Raw genomic sequence first — 19,588 nt, 5'->3', positions numbered from 1 at the left:
CATCATATATCTAATCACGTCTAACCATTTAGTAAGTAGGTACAAGATAACTGACGAGTTCACGTGTTTCAAAGGGCACATTTATGAAAAAAGTGATCTCACACCAAGTTAGGTGGAGATGGTATCACGAGTCCTTGGAGGGACATTGTCGGATGTTCGCGTTTCAGCACACGCGAGGTCAGAATACGTGTTTCAAAGGGCACATTTCTGAAAGGAGTGATCTCACACCAGGTTAAGTGGAGATGGTATGAGGAATCCAAGGAGGGACATTGTCGGATGTTCGTGTTTCAGCCATAACAAAAAAACAACTACTCTATCAAAATTCACCAAAGCGGACAACGCAATATTTTTGTCCATTTGCCGCATTGTCGTATTGTCCATTTGCCCCATGTGGTATTGTCATGCGATAAATTTTTATTTTTTTTGTTATTCTGCAAAAGGGAGATAATGCGACAACCGGCCTGTTCTCAACGTCAAGGTTGTCGAACTGCCGCGTTTTGTTCATTTGTATCATTTATCACTCGATTCTGTCAGCGCGACTATGCGACAATGCGAGAATGACCCTTCCGCGAGAATTGCCCTTCCAGTATTCCATAGATGAGATCACGTTTCGGGTTCACAAGGTCGGCGTAATTTATGAAACAATTGCACGCATGTTGACATAAATGATTATTTGAATTTGGACTTTGGTCAAGCCGTGCCCTAGTCATACGTCACACTGACCTACAAGATGTCGGGCTTGTGGCAGTGGCTAGATATACAAGGGGTCGTTCATAATTTATGTCTATGGGGTTTTAATAATTTTTATGCAGAAGCATGTATAATGTCGCTAACACAGACACAATGTCTGACGAGCGGTAATAACCGAATTTATTATCCCCACAGCCATTATTTTCACTCGACGAACACGGAGCTTGTTGTAATAAACACATATGACAGCAAAGCCGTCGATAAAAGCGTGTGTTAGTTCAATAAACATTAGAGTGAGTGGCTGAGTATGATTTTACGCCACTTTTAGCAATATTCCTGCAATATCACGGCGGGGGACACCAGAAATGGGCTTCACACACTGTACCCATGTGTGGAATCGAACCTGGTACTTCAGCGTTACGAGCGGACGCTTTATCCATTAGGGTACCCCACCGTTCCAGCTAAACATTAGACGTCTTGGGTGAGTGAGTGAGGTGATTGCTGTAAGTCACCTCTGAAGACAAGTATGCGTTGCTGAGGACCGATTCTAACCCGGATCTTCACGAGTGCTGACGGTATATGGAATACTGCAATTAGACAGAATCTCGGTATATCCCTTCAATATGTTAGTAGCTTTTCCTACGCCACACCATATGACCACCAACACTAGATTTCCTCTTTCAACGTTTCAACTTTGAAGGCAAGATCATCCGCATTGCACACGTAGCAACCCATGCTTGTGAGGGGCGACTAACGGGATCAGGTGGTCAGGCTCGTTGACTTGGTTGACACATGTCATCGCATCCCAATTGCGTAGATCGACGCTCCTGCTGTTGATCACTGGATTGTCTGGTCCAGACTCGATTATTTACAGCCCTTCGCCATATAGCTGGAATATTGCTGGGTGCGGTGTTAAACAACAATCAATGACGGTCTTCCTAATGATTGGGGCGGTGGGGTAGCCTGATGGTTAAAGCGTTGGCTCGTCACGCCAAAGACACGGGTTCGAATCCCCACATGGGTACAATGTGAAGCCCATTTCTGGTGTCCCCCGCCGTGATGTTGCTGGAATATTGCTAGAAGCAGCGTAAAACCAAACTCAGTCAGTCAGTCAGTCAGTCAGTCAGTCCTAATCAGAACACTAGACTTCTCCATGTCTGTCTGTCTGATGCCCACGTAAAACCACTGTACTCCGAATTAACTTATTTTGTGTACGTAGAGAAGGACTGACTGAATGAGTATAGTATTTCGCCGCTTTTAGCAATACTCCAGCAACATCATGGCGAGGGACACCAGAAATAGGCTTCACACATTGTACCCATGTGGGTAATAGAACCCGGGTCTTTGAAATGATGAGCGCTTTAACCACTAGGCTAACACACCCACCCCGTAGACAATAACATAGGTTCGCTACAGCATCAGATGCAAAACAAATATTCCATAAAAGAAATGTTTGTTGCCTGGCAACCAACATCAATATCATTCTCTTCCCACAGAGGTTACTCCTGTCATATCTTCCTACGTAACCTCTGTTCTAATACGGCCCTTTCATGGTGTGAGTTCAAGACTCCTGATTGGAGGCAATCAGATTTAGTTGTGCAATCAGCGACGTTGTTTCAAAAGTGATCATTCGCAAGGCCTCGGTAATTTCCGTATGCTTCGAGAAAAACTAAATTTCTTCCCCTGCGCGATGCGCAAACGTTTCTTCTAGACAGAACTCAGTCATGTTATGGCGGATCAGTGGCGTCTCCATCGCCCTCTTTGACAACGGACAAGCTAGCCATTAAACGTCTTGTGTGTAACATCAACAGAATTCCCCGGCAGATGGGGGATATTTGTGGCCCCACATTTGCTTGTGTTAGTCAAGTTGAATCTAAGTCGATGTAACACGTGTTCTGATTGGATAGAAAGAAGGGAGATAATTCGTGTTGCGATCTTTTGCCGCTAGGGGATTTTACGAGAACCGGGAAATATGGCCGTATTAGAACAGAGGTTCGTAGGAAGATATGACAAGTAACCTCTGTGGGAAGAGAATGCATCAATATGGGCTTGTAAAAAATCAAGCATTGACATAATGGACCAGACAATCCAGTGACAAGAAATAATATAAACACACTCTTTATTAAAGCAACAAAACAACTTTATTTGAACAGATTTTCACATTCTCCCATTGTACAACACATTCATCCCAATCACAAGCTTCACGGTCGTACTGCAAAGTCCACTTTAAAACAGGGGAGTTAACTCTGAATAGTTCTTGCTCTGACTACTCTGTGTAATATTCATTGACCTTGAAGTTTTTCCAACTGTCATAACCTTGCATTGGAATCCTCTAAACAATGGAAACAGTTGAACAATTGAAACAAACTAGCCAATCAGCATGGATAAAACTGATAACACTAAGTGAGAACAATTGAAACATTTTCACCTACGGGTAACTGAATAGGATAACCCTATCCTTTATAATACTTCTCTCCTTTGCTACACCAGGATGCTACACAGCATTCCACGTACTGTTACTAATCTTTGGCATTAGCACTGCAGACAATACAGCATTTTTCTTCAGGTTTGCAAAATACAGAAAGTACTAAAAAATTATTTTAATCATAAAAATATTATTATTCAGACATGTTGCTTTTGCTAAAGAAAAACTGTGACAACAGTCCTAATATTAAATGTCTCACCTGATCCACCCACTGTAATATTCCCCAGGGCCCATTTCACAAAGCGATCGTGGTGCTAAGGTGATCGTAATTCCCATACTATAACATAGACCAACCACAGTCGTAGTACTTAGTGGTGGTCCGATTAATTGAAATCCCTCAAAGATTGGTCGCAGTGACTAAACGACCAAGCAATCGATCATGTTTTCTCATAATCGAACACAAACAATTCTGGAACACTTTTTGCATTAACAATATTTTTCACAAGGTTGGTTTTGTAAGTTACATTTCATAACCACTACAAGCTTGTTCCAAGTCATGTGAAATTTGCCACCAAAAAACACCCCAAAGAACTACATGTTTTTTCATTATGTATTTTTTTTCATTAACAAAAAAAAAGGAAAATTTCATAATTGACGCTAACCAATTATTTTCGATGATTGATCGGTTGTAATGAAGCAATAATCAATTATGAAGTTTTAACCAATTCCCAACACTAGTAGTACTACAATCCCTTTGTGAAACAGGCGCCTGGTCCTTATTCCAAAATGTCCAGTTTAGGCATTCCAAAGACAATTTATGTGTGTATGAAAATACAGGAATGCATACGTTATTTGTCTTTGGTCTACACTGAAATACTGACTAGCAAAATGAGTAAATTTTGCAGAAAATCTTCATCTCATTTGAATTCCAACTTGTTAGAAACACAAATATGAAGAAAATATCTGACTTATGATGACGCTAGGGTCTGATCCACAAAGCGTTCGTAGCGTTACGACCAATCATAATACTATGATACTTTATCATGGGCTTACGAATGGCGTAATACTACGAACATTTTGCAGGTAGAGTCCCAATTCAATAGAAACACATTTATGCACTTTTGAAACTTCACACACAGACGTAGCCAGTCTCACTTTATTGTTTTAACTGTAAATGAACTCCGCTGGCAAACTTTCTGCAAAGCACATTTTGTATTCATGATTTAATTCTACTGGCAAACAAGGATAAGTTGAGCACCGACCTGACAATTGACCCGTAATAGCATGTATGATTGCCATCCATTGGCGCCTGCCATTGTTAGCGAAGGGTTCCCAGGTTGTCCGCGATCAAGTGTAGAGCGACGAGTGAAGAAAGGCGCAAGGCGTGTGCAGCTACGCGAGTCAATTTCATCGTCATGCAATGCACATGCACTAGCCTACATCTTCCCTACCTTTAACAAACCAAATGGGTTTGCTCATTGCTGTGCACCGCCTACTTCTCGTAAACACGTTCTCTGCGCCGGTCCAACTTATCCTTGTTTGATAGTAAGAACATGCATTAGGGATGTATTAGCCAGAAAAATCATATCCCACAAAAGCTGGTAGAGTGTACAGAAGCACAGCCTAAGTAAACTCAGTATTATTTGTTACACTGTTATACTGAGTCTAACAAACCCTTGTAGACCGACTGACTGAGTATGGTTTTACGCCGCTTTTAGCAATATTCCAGACAACATCACGGCGGGGGGACACCAGAAATGGGCTTCACACATTGTACCCATGCGGTGAGGTGATTTTCTAATATTTCAGCAAGCTGACATGCTTGAGTTAAAGGAGTTTAAAAAATGTTTGGTTCCAATTTGAATATTGATCGAGAAAGCTAATTTTAGCTCAAAATCCAAGATGGCCACGAAAATTTAACTGGGAACTGAAAACGTTGCAAAAACTCGGAACAAATCAATGGTTTTAATATCAAAAACCATGCATATTTGGTTACGGAATATATTTCTCTTATGCTGTAAGTCACCTGATGTTTTTAGTTCGATTTTAGTAATAAATTTACATAATACGAGCTATTTTTAGCTCTAAAAGTTATAATGATGAATAAAACCCCCATTTCTCCACAAGGCACATATTTTGTATAGAACTTGTACAATATGAGAAAGGAATATACTTTTTAGCCTGTTTATCAACTATAGAAGAGGTCTTTACATGAAACTGCGACCCAGAAATATACTCTTCAAAAAAAGAAACGCACAAGCAATTTTTTAGAAGAATTTCTTGCATTAGTTTAAAGAACAATTATTTCCATGTAATCCCAATGGTAAAAGGTGAAAATTCAAATATCTATAGACAAAGCCTTTACTGTTGTGTTTCTGTTTACTTGAGTCCACAAGATGGCGTCAAAGTCAGTTCTTTGTTTGGCCACCATTGGCAGCAATTACTGCTTTCGGCACCATCTCGGCACAGACTGGATAAGTTGGCCGAAGAAGCTCTTATCATTGTAGGCGACTTCAATTTCCATTTTGACAAGCGATAACCATGACACTAAACAAATGCTTAATCTTCTTGAAGTCCACAACTGTGTACAACTGCGTCAGAGGCAAAGCCACATAGGTGGACACACTCTGGACTGGATAGTTACCCGTGCTTCAGGCAGCGTTTGTCAGTTGTGTATCTGTATAGGATCTACAACTCTCTGATCATTCCATATCTTTGTGAGCTTGGACCTCTCAATACCCAGTCCAAATGTGAAGATTTTCGTTATTGAGAACATCGCTCCCTGGATACTTTTAAAGACAATTTGCTAAACTCAGACCTTATACTTGAGCCACCATCTGATGCTGAGAGTCTCGTTCTGCTATACAATAGAGTTCTATCGCATGCTATATGAACAAACATACACCAGTGAAGTCATACCAGTCACTAAAACATCTGCTTGGGACTTCACAGCTGAAGTTCGACAAGCAAAAAGGACAAGGCGAAAGCAGAGCGCCAGATGGAAAACAATCTTTCCTGGAGATTCATCGCCAAATGTATATTTCAGCCAAAATCACTCAACAGCGGTCATCAGACAAATTAACATTTCAATTCTAAGATTTGAAGCCAACGAGTCAAGTCCAAAGTTGCTGTTCAAACTTTTTTCTTCAGTATCTTGAGTAAACACTTTGAATCGACACTTCCGACTTCTGATGACAATGAAGTAATAGCACAGACATTTTCGGATTATTTCTACAAAAGGATCCAAGAACATTTATGACAAGATTTCATCTTCTGCGGCTTTGGGTGAAGCTGATATTCCTCCAAAATGTTTGATAGCTGCGCGCCCTTACTCATATAGATAGTTTCACTGATATTTACCAACATTAGTGCTGATTATTAACTCTTCTACTTCTTCTGGTTATGTCCCAAGTGTACTTAAGTCAGCTCTAGTTAGGCCACATCTGGAAGAAATCAAGCCTTGATTAGGAGGATCCAAAACTACAGGCCTGTTTCAAACTTAGCATTTATATCCCAAGCTCATTGAGCGTGCAGTCTCCAGTCGTCTCATGGGCCACCTTTCCTGGCATAGCCTCTGAGGTGTTCCTATCAGCCTGCAGAGCACACCACAGCACAGAGGCGGATCTGATGAAGATCCTGAATGACTAACGATGTGGTATGGACACGGGACAAGTGGCCCTGCTCACATTACTTGGCCTTAGCAGTGCCTTTGACACGATTGATTACCAGAGACTCCTCAAAAAACTTGATACAGAACTTGGATTCAGCTTTATCCTAGCTGGCATCTTATCTACAGGACAGGACTCAAACCGTTGTTGTTGGTGAGTCTGTGTCAACCGCATCTAGGCTTGAGTGCACAAAAACCTACATCTGCTTAAATTCGTCTGCTAGCTGCCATTTTTAGAGAGGGAGTGTTCATTATATATATATTTTTTAATTTAATAAATATATTTTGGGGTTTTCTTTTAATAAAATATTTCATGAAGTAGAGAAACACACTTGGATAAAGTTAATAACCTCAAACTTTAAATATTCAACTCTCCCATTATGACGTTCTGACCTTTTAGCAACCTTTTCCACAACCATTCTGTACAGTGCTCAAAAGTACTATTTGCACCATATTTCAACTTGGAACCAAACTTTTCATTTAACTAGCATGTCTGATGAATACAAAAAACACAATGTCTTGCTTTCATCACAAAACTTCCACGGGACTTGAATGCTGTACCCATCCTACCAGACTAGAAACAATCGTACAGAAAATAGCATTCAGAATCGTTCGGTACAAACTTTTTTGGAGGTAAAAGTTCAAAAGGTATGGGCGAATGTCAACTTTTGCGATTTGGTAAGCTGTGTTCTGATTGGTCAGTTGAAAAGGTTATCTGTCGCGACCTTCCACAAGGTTTTGTTAGACTCAGTATAGCAGTGTAACGAATAATAAAGAACCTAAGTTTACTTAGACTCAGTATAGCAGTGTAACGAATAATACTGAACGTAAGTTTACTTAGACTCAGCATAGCAGTGTAACGAATAATACTGAACCTAAGTTTACATTTAGATGTACTGCATAAAATTTCCATATTTCTGTTGTATTTAATTATATTTATTTTAACCTTCCGGCTGTATTTTCAATGAAATTACCAATATATTGCTACCTTGACGCTTATGCTGACTTGAAAACTATCTGTCAATTGTCCTCAACATAAAATCCTCCCTACTTGGGCAGAGAAAAATGTCATGAGAAAAACAAAAGAGAGCATATTGGTGCTGAATCCTTCAGTAAGTGTTGTCAACATTATCTGCTTCAAAACTTGAAACATAAAATCCTATCATAGGTAATGGACTGACTGACTGAGTTTGGTTTACGCTGCTTTTAGCAATCATCATAGGTTATGGAGCATCAGTTGGATCTGGGAGGTGAGCCCAAGTGATGCACTGCCCATCTTAGCGCTAAGACCATCTTATGTCTATGTTAGAATATGGGAGTTACGATCATCATATCACTAAGACCATCTTATGTCTATGTTAGAATATGGGAGTTAGGATTGTAGCACTAATACCATCTTATGTCTATGTTAGAATATGGGAGTTACGATCATCATATCACTAAGACCATCTTATGTCTATGTTAGAATATGGGAATTACGATCATCATATCACTAAGACCATCTTATGTCTATGTTAGAATAGGGGAGTTACGATCATCGTAGGGCTAATACCATCTTATGTCTAAGTTAGAATAGGGGAGTTACGATCATCGTAGGGCTAATACCATCTTATGTCTAAGTTAGAATAGGTAAGTTACGATCATCATAGGGCTAATACCATCTTACGTCTATGTTAGAGTATGGGAGTTACGATCATTTTAGCGTGAAGACTATCTGATGTCTATGTTAGAATATGAGAGTTGCGATCATCGTACCGTGAAGACCTTTTTATGTCTATGTTAGAATATGGGAGTTACAATCATTGTAGTGCTAATACCATCTTATGTCTAAGTTAGAATATGGGAGTTATGATCACTTTAGCGCTAAAATCGCTTTTTGTAAGTGGGCACAGGTGTCAGATCTTTACCACGTATGTGAAACCCTTAAGCAAAGGTACGGTGCTGACAAATACCAAGAAAGTTAACTGGGGCAAACAGGGATTATTAAATCATTGGTTCCTGATGTGTCCAAGGGAAGTAACTCTGCACAGCAAACAGTGGCCCCTCAGACGACTGGGCTTCCTTCATCAACACAAAACTAGCATGACTGAAGTCCAGATAACAATATCTCAACCTGCACAACTATCCCAAGACCTGTAAAACATCTTACATCCAACTGTCTTTGAAATACATTTGTATACATACTAAAACACTATAGCAAAATCTGATGTTTCAACATAAACAGTTTGAGGTAATGTGTACAGATGGCAGTTCTCAATGACAAGAAGCAAATGTCTTTGCCTTCAGGGCAAGATGACACACAATCAACCACATATCATCTGATCAATTAATCGTCTCATACAACAGATCTTGTTGGAAGCATCAAAGATTTTGCATCACTTTTCCATTGTCACCGAACACAGAACTGGACTGGGCTCGGGAAAGATTCTGTCCGAGCAGAGCAACATCTCCAAGCATCTGGAGATTATAAGCTGTGTTGTCCTGCGGAACTGGAGGCTGGACGTTAGTTACTTTTTGCTGGGCTGCGGTTGGACTCACGCCATCTTCTGGACTCCTACTGTGGCTCTGTGACCAGTCTTGCTCTGGCTTCCTGTACACCAGGATTCCATCTTCGTCCATGGTGAGAACCTGCACCTGGCTCTCCCCTTGACAAGGGTTGCTGATGAAGGTGATGTTGATGGAGGAACTGGACTGGACTTGACTTGATTGTTCTTTGCCGGCCTCATCCTGATTGCCCTGCTGAGTTTCATGGTGTCTGGCATGAGAAGCATCAGAACTTTGAGAAGCACCTGAAACTGATCCTGCAGAAGTTGAAGTCTGAAACGTAGCAGAACCTGTTCTTTGGAAACCACCTGAACAAGACCCTTGGAATGGACTTTGGTTTGGTCCATGGAAACCTCTTGAACTTGAGCCATGGAAAGATGCTGAACTGGATCCTTGAAAAGCATCTGAACTGGATCCTTGGAAAGTACCTGCACTGGATCCTTGGAAAGTACCTGCACTGGATCCTTGGAAAGTACCTGCACTGGATCCTTGGAAAGATGCTGAACTGGATCCTTGGAAAGCACTTGAGCTTGTAGCCTGCAGCCCTTCACTATGATGGATGTCGTCCATGTGGCTATCCATGCCAGAAAAGTCTGACATAGATACGTCTGAAGCCTGGGTACCTTGGCCCTTCTGCTGAGGTGGAAAGTCTGGCATAGAAAGCAGGGTACTCTGTTGACTGTGAGGCGTGTGCTGGTTCATGTTGGCTGCACTATGTCCTCCAGCATAGGAGGCTACATTGCGAAACAACAACTTGGGCGTGGGTGGATCAGTGATGTCCTCACTCTCAGACGCTTCCTTCTTGGAGGACTCAGACTTCGTGAGAATCATCTTGCATAGATTCGCTGTCCATTATCTCGTCTGAAACCTCAATGCTCTCATATCGTATGGTTTGGAGTCGCAGTGTGCCATCCTCGTGGACTTTATACCTAAAAGCATTAAGGAAGCATCCAGTTAGAGACAGATTCACCATGTTAAATACACAATAGCATAAAGAGAATAGCCTGCAAACCAGATGGACTATAGATAGTTGTCTCTCTGGTGTCTGAGTTTTGAGCCCTTTTCCAATGAAATGAGGAGCCAAAAAGGACCATGCATAAATCAGGTGTGTCTTCTCTCCATAACAGACCCTAACACAAAGCCTGTTACCTGAATCTGGTGTGTCCTCTCTCCATAACAGACCCTAACACAAAGCCTGGTACCTGAATCTGGTGTGTCTTTGACAGACCCTAACAAAGCCTGTTACCTGAATCTGGTGTGTCCTCACTCCTTGACAGACCCTAACACAAAGCCTAACTGAACAAAGCCTGGTACCTGAATCTGGTGTGTCCTCTCTCCATAACAGACCCTAACACAAAGCCTGGTACCTGAATCTGGTGTGTCTTTGACAGACCCTAACACAAAGCCTGGTACCTGAATCTGGTGTGTCCTCTCTCCATAACAGACCCTAACACTAAGCCTGGTACCTGAATCTGGTGTGTCTTTGGCAGACCCTAACACAAAGCCTGTTACCTGAATCTGGTGTGTCCTCTCTTCACAACAGACACTAATACAAAGCCTGTTACCTGAATCTGGTGTGTCCTCTCTCCATAACAGACCCTAACACAAAGCCTGTTACCTGAATCTGGTGTGTCTTTGACAGACCCTAACACAAAGCCTGTTACCTGAATCTGGTGTGTTTTCTCTCCATAACAGACCCTAACACAAAGCCTGTTACCTGAATCTGGTGTGTCCTCTCTCCATGACAGACCCTAACACAAAGCCTGTTACCTGAATCTGGTGTGTCTTGACAGACCCTAACACAAAGCCTGTTACCTGAATCTGGTGTGTCATCTCTCCATAACAGACCCTAACACAAAGCCTGTTACCTGAATCTGGTGTGTCCTCTCTCCATAACAGACCTTAACACAAAGCCTGGTACCTGAATCTGGTGTATCTTTGACAGACCCTAACACAAAGCCTGTTACCTGAATCGAGAGTGTCCAGGAGGCCATTTGAACTTGTGTTGTTTCTTGAGGTGCTTGGTTAGCTGGTTGCCTCGTGTGAACCTCTTCTCACACACGTGGCAGAAGTAGCGAGCTGTGTCGAGTATCTGGGAGATATTCAGAACAAATAAGATTGCTTATGTATCGATTTTTAAAGCACATGTAAAGATAAACCAAACTGTTCACAATACAAAGGCATCAACTAATATGATGCATTGTATTACCATAGATAAGTCAAATTTTGAAGACCAAAATATCAGTCTGTAGAAGGGGGTTGGCTTAATGGGGGTTGGGTTCAGCTTATCGAAGGTAATATACGGTACATTAGTGTAAAACGTGGGTCAAAATTTTGAAAAATTGTGAGGATTTGTTGTGATGTTGTAAAATCTGCAAAAGAGTGAATTGAACAGTCATCTTTTCTATATCTTGGTAGTCTGTCAGTATTTGTTTTGGTACACATGTTTTTGTTGATCAACGTAGACTTGGGTTGTTTGTGATTTTGTACAATCTTGCCTCAAATGACAATTAAAACTTATGAAAAATATTATATTCAGGAGATTTTAGTTCTTGTAGATGCACCCTCAAGTCACGTTTTTCACAGAAACCAACCATAAAAGCTGACATATTTCATTTAATGCTAACTATTATCACATAATTAAAAAAAATGACAAATATACAGTATTGCAGTGTTGTAAAGAGTTTTGCAAATGTTGTAAAGAGGTTTAAAAATAAAATTCTTAATGTTCACCGATTGTACAATCAATCATTGATCCGGATGGGACAAGGTTGCAAAAATCGATTATTAAATTTAATTCTTAATCAGTGTAAATAATCGAATCTGGACAGGCAAATCATTGATCAAGAGGTGGGATCGATCTACGACTGGGAACTGATCCCGTTAGTGGCAGTGTATGAAATAATCGCCGATTAACTTTAGAATTCTGCCGGACGGTTTAATTTTACAGCTAGCCAGCCCGATGGTCTGAAAAATAATATTCGAATCTGGTCCATTGGCACTGTCCATTTAGTATTTCAGGAAGAGCTCTGGGCTGGTATGAAGTTACCAGCCCAGATGTCCGGCTGGGTTTTGGGCTTATTTCATACACTGGTTAGTGGCCTCTTATGACAAGCACGGGCTACTGAAGATCAGTTCTATGGGTTATCGCCAGAGAGATGTAGGGATGCTGGTGGGTACCTGGTGCTCCTTCTTGTAGTGGTTGGTGAGACTGGTGTACGAGCGGGCCTTGTACCGACACTTGTCAATGTGGCACTGGAACAGGCAGTCCTTGCTGTGACTCTCCAGGTGGCGCCGCAGGTCCGCACCACTCTTGGCACTGGAACAATGTCAGGCAGATTATATTTGAACACGTCTTGGTAACTGAATACAACAGATTTGTGCCAGAACAAGGGAGATAACTGGAATGCATATTTCACCCCCTGAAGCATCTTATGGGGTGAGTGAGACAGAATGGTTTTATGCCGCTTTTAGCAATATTCCAGCAATATCACAGTGGGGGACACCAGAAATGTCCTTCACACATTGTACCCATGTGGGGAAACAAATCTGGGCCTTCGACATGACGAGAGAACAGTTTAACCACTAGGCTACCCCACCGTCACACATCTTAAGGTGAGGAGTAAGAGACACATCTCTTACAATGAGATGAAACCAGCCTATCTTCTTCATCCATCAGTGTGGGTGATGCTTGCGTGCGTGAGTGAGTGAGTGAGTGAGTGAGTGAGTGAGTGAGTGAGTGAGTGAGTGAGTGAGTGAGTGAGTGAGTGAGTGAGTGAGTGAGTGAGTGAGTGAGTGAGTGGCTACCCCAACAACCCAGGTTGGTTCTGGACAGGACAATCCAGTGATCAACAGCATGTGCATTGATCTACCCAACTGCGATATGATGACATAGCCCAGCGGATAAGTGCACTTTTTTCACTGAATTGTGCACTTTGTGTTACAAGCATGAAACTTGGCATGATTGTAGCTTATACCATTCTAACTGAATAAAGATCGAGAGGCCTCGCAGATTTTTTATATTTTCAAGAATTTTGGGGAAAAAAGTGAAAATATATAATTTTTTATACTATTTTCGTCATAACCTTTTACTAAATTCTCCAATTCTCATAAGTCATATATCAAATTGTAGGAAATCCATAGCTGGTCATTTTCCATCTATACATGTCTTTTTATCTTTAACGGTTAGGTCTAACGGAAGTCAATTTATATCATGACTACCGAAAATCACGAAAATTGGTGGCCATTTTGAAAAATGGCACTAATTTTCGCACACCATTTTGCAAAATGGCACGCCATATAGAGTACATCAGTAAAATAAGTATGAGATCATCCCATGATCTAAAAATATTTTATCATTTCTTTGCAAATTCAATGGCGAGAAGCCTCACAGATTTTATGTTATTTTTAATATTTGGGGTGAAAAAGTGGGGAAAAAATTGAATTTTCCAAAAAATGTTCCTTTAACTCAATTTTAAATCCTCATAAATTATGTATCTAGAATATTGTGAGAACAGACGAAAGTTTATTTTAAGGAATATATCATTAGATTTACTTACATTTATAATGTATGAGCTTGATTGGCTATAGATCACCTATGAAAACGCAAACATATTTCATTTCAACATCAATGTCAAAGTAGTTATCTCATTAATCTATGGAAGGTTACTCAATCATGTGTAATTGTATCTAGCTTGACTGGATCAGAAAAGTGCAGTGCACTTAAGAGCTGCTTTTAAACACTACGACCAGTTTGAACATTTTATACACATGCATTTCAGCAATTCCTGGCAGCCCTTTCATGCCAACAGAAGAGTTGTCCATACAGGTCCAAACTCTCCCCTAGAGTTATTGCCAACCCTATACAGAGGGCTTGGTAACTCCTGTGATTTCATCAGGGATTGCCCTGAAACATAACTCCCCTGATTTACAGCTCTCTTTATATACATACATACATACATACATACAAATACTTATATAGCGCCAATATCCGTAATCCGCTCAAAGGCGCTCAGGCTCTAAGATGGTCAAGATATCACATATAGTTCAAATGCTTCACCAAAGAGACATGTCTTCAGATTTGATTTAAAAACAGCTAAATCTGGTTGTGTTCTGAGGTGAGATGGAAGATTGTTCCAGAGATGAGGCCCAGCCATCTCAAGTGACCTGTCACCATATGTTTTTGTCCTAGTCACAGGAATTGTCAAAGACACTGGTCATTTGATCGGAGAGAACGCATACAGCAGTATAACGGTGGAACAGATCACAGAGGTACTGAGGAGCTAGACCATGTAAACTTTTAAAAACAAGGAGTAGAGTTTTATATTTTATGCGGTAGTGGACGGGAAGCCAATGAAGTGAGTGAAGAACAGGAGTAATGTGGTCCGATTTCTTTGACAGAGAGACCACTCTGGCTGCAGTATTCTGCACCTTCTGAAGCTTGTGTATAAGATTGTTTGGGAGGCCAGCAAGAAGCGCATTACAGTAGTCAAGACGAGATGTTACATATGCCTGAACAAGAGATGCTGTAGTCTTGACGTCCAGGTATCGTCGAATCATGCCGATGTTCTGATAATGTGGTAGTAAGCCCTTCGACAGATGTTATTGATGTGTGGCTCCATGGACAGTGAAGAATCAAAAATAACTCCCAAGTTTCAGCACCTCATGGTTTGGCTGAATCTCACACTGACCGATGCTGAATTTAGGAAGAGAGATACTGGGTTGGAGACGCTTTTAGGGTGGAAAACTATGAGTTCAGTTTTATCATCATTCAGTTTGAGGTAGTGTGACGACATCCAGATTTTGATGCAGCTAACACACTCTTCAATGGTGAGAAATGAAGACACAGCTGATGAGGAAAGTAAGGGTTTGAATGATATGTAAATTTGAGTGTCGCCAGCATATAAATGCAGTCCAAGGTTGAAGGATCTGACGATATCACCTAGAGGAGAAGTATAAATAGTGAAAAGTAGAGGTCCAAGAACCGATCCCCGAGGCACGCCATAAGCAAGATCCTTAGGACTGGAGATGTGACCATCAATGATCACCGACTGATGTCTACCTGCTATGGTAGGACTCAAACCACTGAAGAGCAGTTCCTCTAATACCCATCCTGGTCTCAAGTGTATGCATCAGAATAGTATGGTCGATAGTATCGAAGGCACTACTCAAATCAAGTAGAACCAATACTGCAGCACCATCTTTGTCTACGGCCCTCAGTATGTCATTGTGCACTTTAACGAGTGCGGTTTCCGTGGAGTGGAAATTCCGGTATGCTGATTGCATGACTTCGAAACACCCATTTAAGGTCATGTGTTCCTTGAGTCTTGTTGTGACCACACGCTCAATCAATTTTGAGGTGAATGGTAAATTTGTGACTGGCCGATAATTTTTTAAAAGCTCTTGATCTAAACCTTTCTTTTTCAGGAGTGGAGTGACAACTCCATTTTTCAATGTATCCGGCATCATATGTTGGATCAAAGCTGATTCTGTTGGGCGAATATTGTCCAAAGTTCTCCCCATCGTGGTGAACAAATGCTTTCTTGCTTCATTCACTTTCATGAGGTTGCTTGCTCTGTCATACAGCAGTACAACAAATCTCCCAAGCTGATGAATCAGCATTAGTGATTAGTGATTAGTGATTTCAAGTGGTGGACAGGTGAGGGAAATAGAGGTGCCTGTAAGTTCAGGAAAAGCAATCCATGCATTCCACGAGGTCTTTTCATATGAAAGGATGACACAATGTCACAGAATGTGAAGCTGTGAAACATTGGAAGGGATCTACTTTTCTCAGGACCCAGACCTGATGCAAGTTCATGAATTACAATATAGCGGAAGAGTTTTCCGGTACCAAACCCCATCCATACTTCTTCAAGATCGAGAATGCCTGTTGCAGCTATGGCCAACACAACCACATCAGTGTCAACAGTACGGCTGTAAAACTTCTTCCATCCTTTATGTGAAGCATCAGTGAAGCAACTTTCTTTTATCTTTTACCTCTTCATAGTTACAGGGTGCCAATTCCAAAGGTCTTTGGTTGATTGGACACCACATATTCGCCAATAGGGCTGATGACTTGTTTGATTCTATCAAGGCTATTTTCTGTACAAGGAAAGCAAAAAGATATTTCTTGCTGGTATCACACCTCGGGAATTCTTGCCAGTTCCTCAGAACTGGCTTCCACTCGTCGTCTTTTTCCACTTCCTCTTTTTGTTCTTACACTGGATTTCCGTTTTGTATTTGTCCCAGACAATATCTACTCTCTGATTAGTGTCCAGAAGAGACTGCAAGTACTTCAAGAACACATTATCAGCATATTCATCAAATGCTATTGGAGCTGCTGGTTTTAGCATGTTTATTACTGCAGATCCATCAAGGATTGATACGTCAACATTTGGTGTTGAGTCAGTTGGTGGTGAAATTTTCCTCAAAGCAATTGAGAAGAACTGATTTTGCGCATGGACGTAGAGAACCTTGATGAGATATAGTTGGATAGCAAGACTGATTTTCATGTCTGACAAACTCATCCAGGTTTCCATCCCTTGACTCGTCTGCGTATATCTTGTCTTCATGGAAGAAGTTCTACATCTGTATTGTTGACACAGATGTGGTTGTGTTGGCCATTGCTGCATCAAGCGTTCTCAGTGTTTCTAAGCTTCACAGGCCATGACAGTATGTCATTCTTTGGTGGAATTGAAAAGAAGGCTTCGCGGAATACATGGAATACTTTTCCTGAACTTACAGGCACCTTTATTTCCCTCGCTTGTCCACCACTTGAAATCCTAATGCACAAAATTAATCAGCATGAGAGTGTTGTTGTACTGCTGTATGACAGTGCAAGCAGCCTCATGAAAGTGAATGAGCAAGAAAACATTTGTTTGCCACAAAGGGGAGAACACTGCACAATATTCCCCCCAACAGAATCAACTTTGATCCAACATACTAGTAACTATCGACAACTCTCACGAAGGCATGAAAGAGCTGCCGGGAATTGCTGAAATGAATGTGTATAAAATGTTCAAACCGGTCCAAGTGCGTTAAAGCATCTCTCAAGTGCTATGCACTTTTCTCATTCAGTCAAGCTAGATACAATTACACATTCCATAGAGTGATGAGATAGCTACTTTGACATTGATGTTGTGTTGATTTTGATATGTTTTTATAGGTGTTCTATAGCCAACCAAGCTCATATATTATAAATGTAAGTAAATCTAATGATATATTCCTTAAAATAAACTTTCGTCTGTTCTCACAATATTCTAGATACATAATTTATGAGGATTTAAAATTGAGTTAAAGGAACATTTTTGAAAATTCAATTTTTTCCCACTTTTCCTCCTCAAATATAAAAATTACAACAATCTATGAGGCTTCTCGTATTGAATTTGCAAAGAAATGATAAAATATTTTAGATCATGGGATGATCTCATACTTATTTTTACTGATGTACTCTATATGGCTGCCATTTTGCAAAATGATAGGCGAATTGGCGGCCATTTTTCAAAATGGCCACCAATTTTCGCATTTTCGGTAGTCATGATATAAATTGACTTCCGTGAGACCTAACCGCTAAAGATAAAAAAGACATGTATAGATGGAAAATGACCAGCTATGGATTTCCTACAATTTGATATATGACTTATGAGAATTGGAGAATTTAGTAAAAGGTTATGACGAAAATAGTATAAAAAATTATATATTTTCACTTTTTTCCCCAAAATTCTTGAAAATATAAAAAATCTGCGAGGCCTCTCGATCTTTATTCAGTTAGAATGGTATAAGCTACAATCATGCCAAGTTTCATGCTTGTAACACAAAGTGCACAATTTGATCACTTATCCGCTGGGCTAACATGTGTCATCAGGGTGACGAGAAGATGCCAGAACCGTCAGGCTCTGGTGCCTTCTGAGAGAGGTTCCCCCCAACCACGATGACTTACCAGTGTTCACAGTGGGCACACTTGTATGGCTTCTCCATGGTGTGACGGTAGCGGATGTGGGTACGCAGCCCCGATGGTGCCGGACACGTCATGTCACAGAAGGGGCACTTGTAGTGGTTCACTGTGGGCACAAACAACAAGGTGAGATGAGGTGAAATGGGGTTTAACGTCATACTAAAGACTATTTCGCTCATATGACGACGTGCATGCGTGTGTATGTGTATGTATGGCTGCTTGTACTAGCCCAGACTTAAGCTGGTTTTATAGTGCTAGCCCACTGAGATACCATGCCGCAGTTAAGCATGGATACCCCACTCAGACACATTAAACTGACTCCGAGCCAACCAGTCCTTATTGTACCCATTAAAGCCGAGCGCCAGGCAGGAACCAACAAGTACCATATTTTAACATCATTTGGTATGACGCAGCCAGGGATAGAACCCGCGACCTTCTGCTCTCCGGGTGGACACTCTAACCACTACACCATGGAGGCCGACCACAAACAACAAGAAATACAAAACATGGGACAACCGGCCCAATGACAGAGACGGGTCCCCATTGTTCATTAAAACATCATTAAACCATACAGATTCTGCACAGGTTATCAGCCATCAAATTCAAGGCCCAATCAATAATTGTAAGGAACTATAGAATGAGTGAGTGAGTGAGTTTTACGCTACACTCAGCAATATTCCAGCTATATGCGGCGGTCTGTAAATAATCGAGTCTGGACCAGATAATCCAGTGATCAACAGCATGAGCATCGATTTGCGCAATTGGCAACTGATGACATGTGTCAACCAAGTCAGCGAGCCTGACCACCGATCCCATTAGTCGCCTCTTACGACAAGCATGGGTTACTGAAGGCCAATATTGTAACCCGGACCTTCACGGGTCAGGAACTATAGAAACACATGTAACACTTAAGAAGTTGAATACACTCAAGGTTGGTCAAATGTGGGACCGACCATCAGAATGAAGTAACTCTCAGCTACATCGCTACATTAACAAGGTTTTGCTTTGTGATGGAGATTGATCAACACCCACTGTCCGTGCAAGGTATTATAATCTTGTATTACTCTCGTGTATTTTCATGACTTGTAAAGCCAGTGCAAACTCTGTGAATCGTTAAAATACTTCTAAATTTTAGGAAAATCTTGACGTAAATATACACAATTTTGTGTTTTTATCAAATACGCTTGACTCCGTGATAATTGTGTGACTCCTCCGCTACTCACCATGGTGCCGCATGTGGTCCCTCAGTATCCGTTCTGTGGCAAACCTCTTGTTGCAGTGGGAACATTGGTAGCATCGCACTGAAACC

At 41.1% G+C, this 19,588-nt stretch overlaps 2 protein-coding genes across 2 annotated transcripts in view; both read right to left on the bottom strand.

The window, feature by feature from the left end:
* Positions 1-9,143: 9,143 nt before the first annotated feature.
* LOC124260479 (secreted protein C-like) lies at positions 9,144-10,028 on the bottom strand. Its single transcript, XM_046694810.1, has one exon. The coding sequence runs from the start codon at positions 10,026-10,028 to the stop codon at positions 9,144-9,146; it is 885 nt and encodes a 294-aa protein (XP_046550766.1).
* Positions 10,029-10,124: 96 nt separating this feature from the next.
* LOC124260484 (histone H4 transcription factor-like) overlaps positions 10,125-19,588 on the bottom strand; it is a 93,573-nt gene continuing 84,109 nt past the window's right edge. The window contains exons 6-10 of the mRNA XM_046694816.1: positions 19,503-19,580; positions 18,265-18,385; positions 12,507-12,645; positions 11,294-11,418; positions 10,125-10,255 (exon numbers count right to left, since the gene is read on the bottom strand). Coding sequence (XP_046550772.1) covers positions 10,138-10,255; positions 11,294-11,418; positions 12,507-12,645; positions 18,265-18,385; positions 19,503-19,580 — 581 coding nt within the window. The 3' untranslated portion in view covers positions 10,125-10,137. The remainder of the gene's footprint in view (positions 10,256-11,293; positions 11,419-12,506; positions 12,646-18,264; positions 18,386-19,502; positions 19,581-19,588) is intronic.

Source organism: Haliotis rubra, unplaced genomic scaffold, assembly GCF_003918875.1.
Source record: "Haliotis rubra isolate DU_JTF1 unplaced genomic scaffold, ASM391887v1 Scf765, whole genome shotgun sequence".
NCBI classification, from domain to species: Eukaryota; Metazoa; Mollusca; class Gastropoda; order Lepetellida; family Haliotidae; genus Haliotis; species Haliotis rubra.
This window is presented reverse-complemented; position numbering and strand designations above follow the sequence as displayed.

Coding starts and splice junctions, on each gene's coding strand:
- LOC124260479 (XM_046694810.1), bottom strand. CDS start 10,028: ATGAACCAGCACACGCCTCACAGTCAACAGAGTACCCTGCTTTCTATG.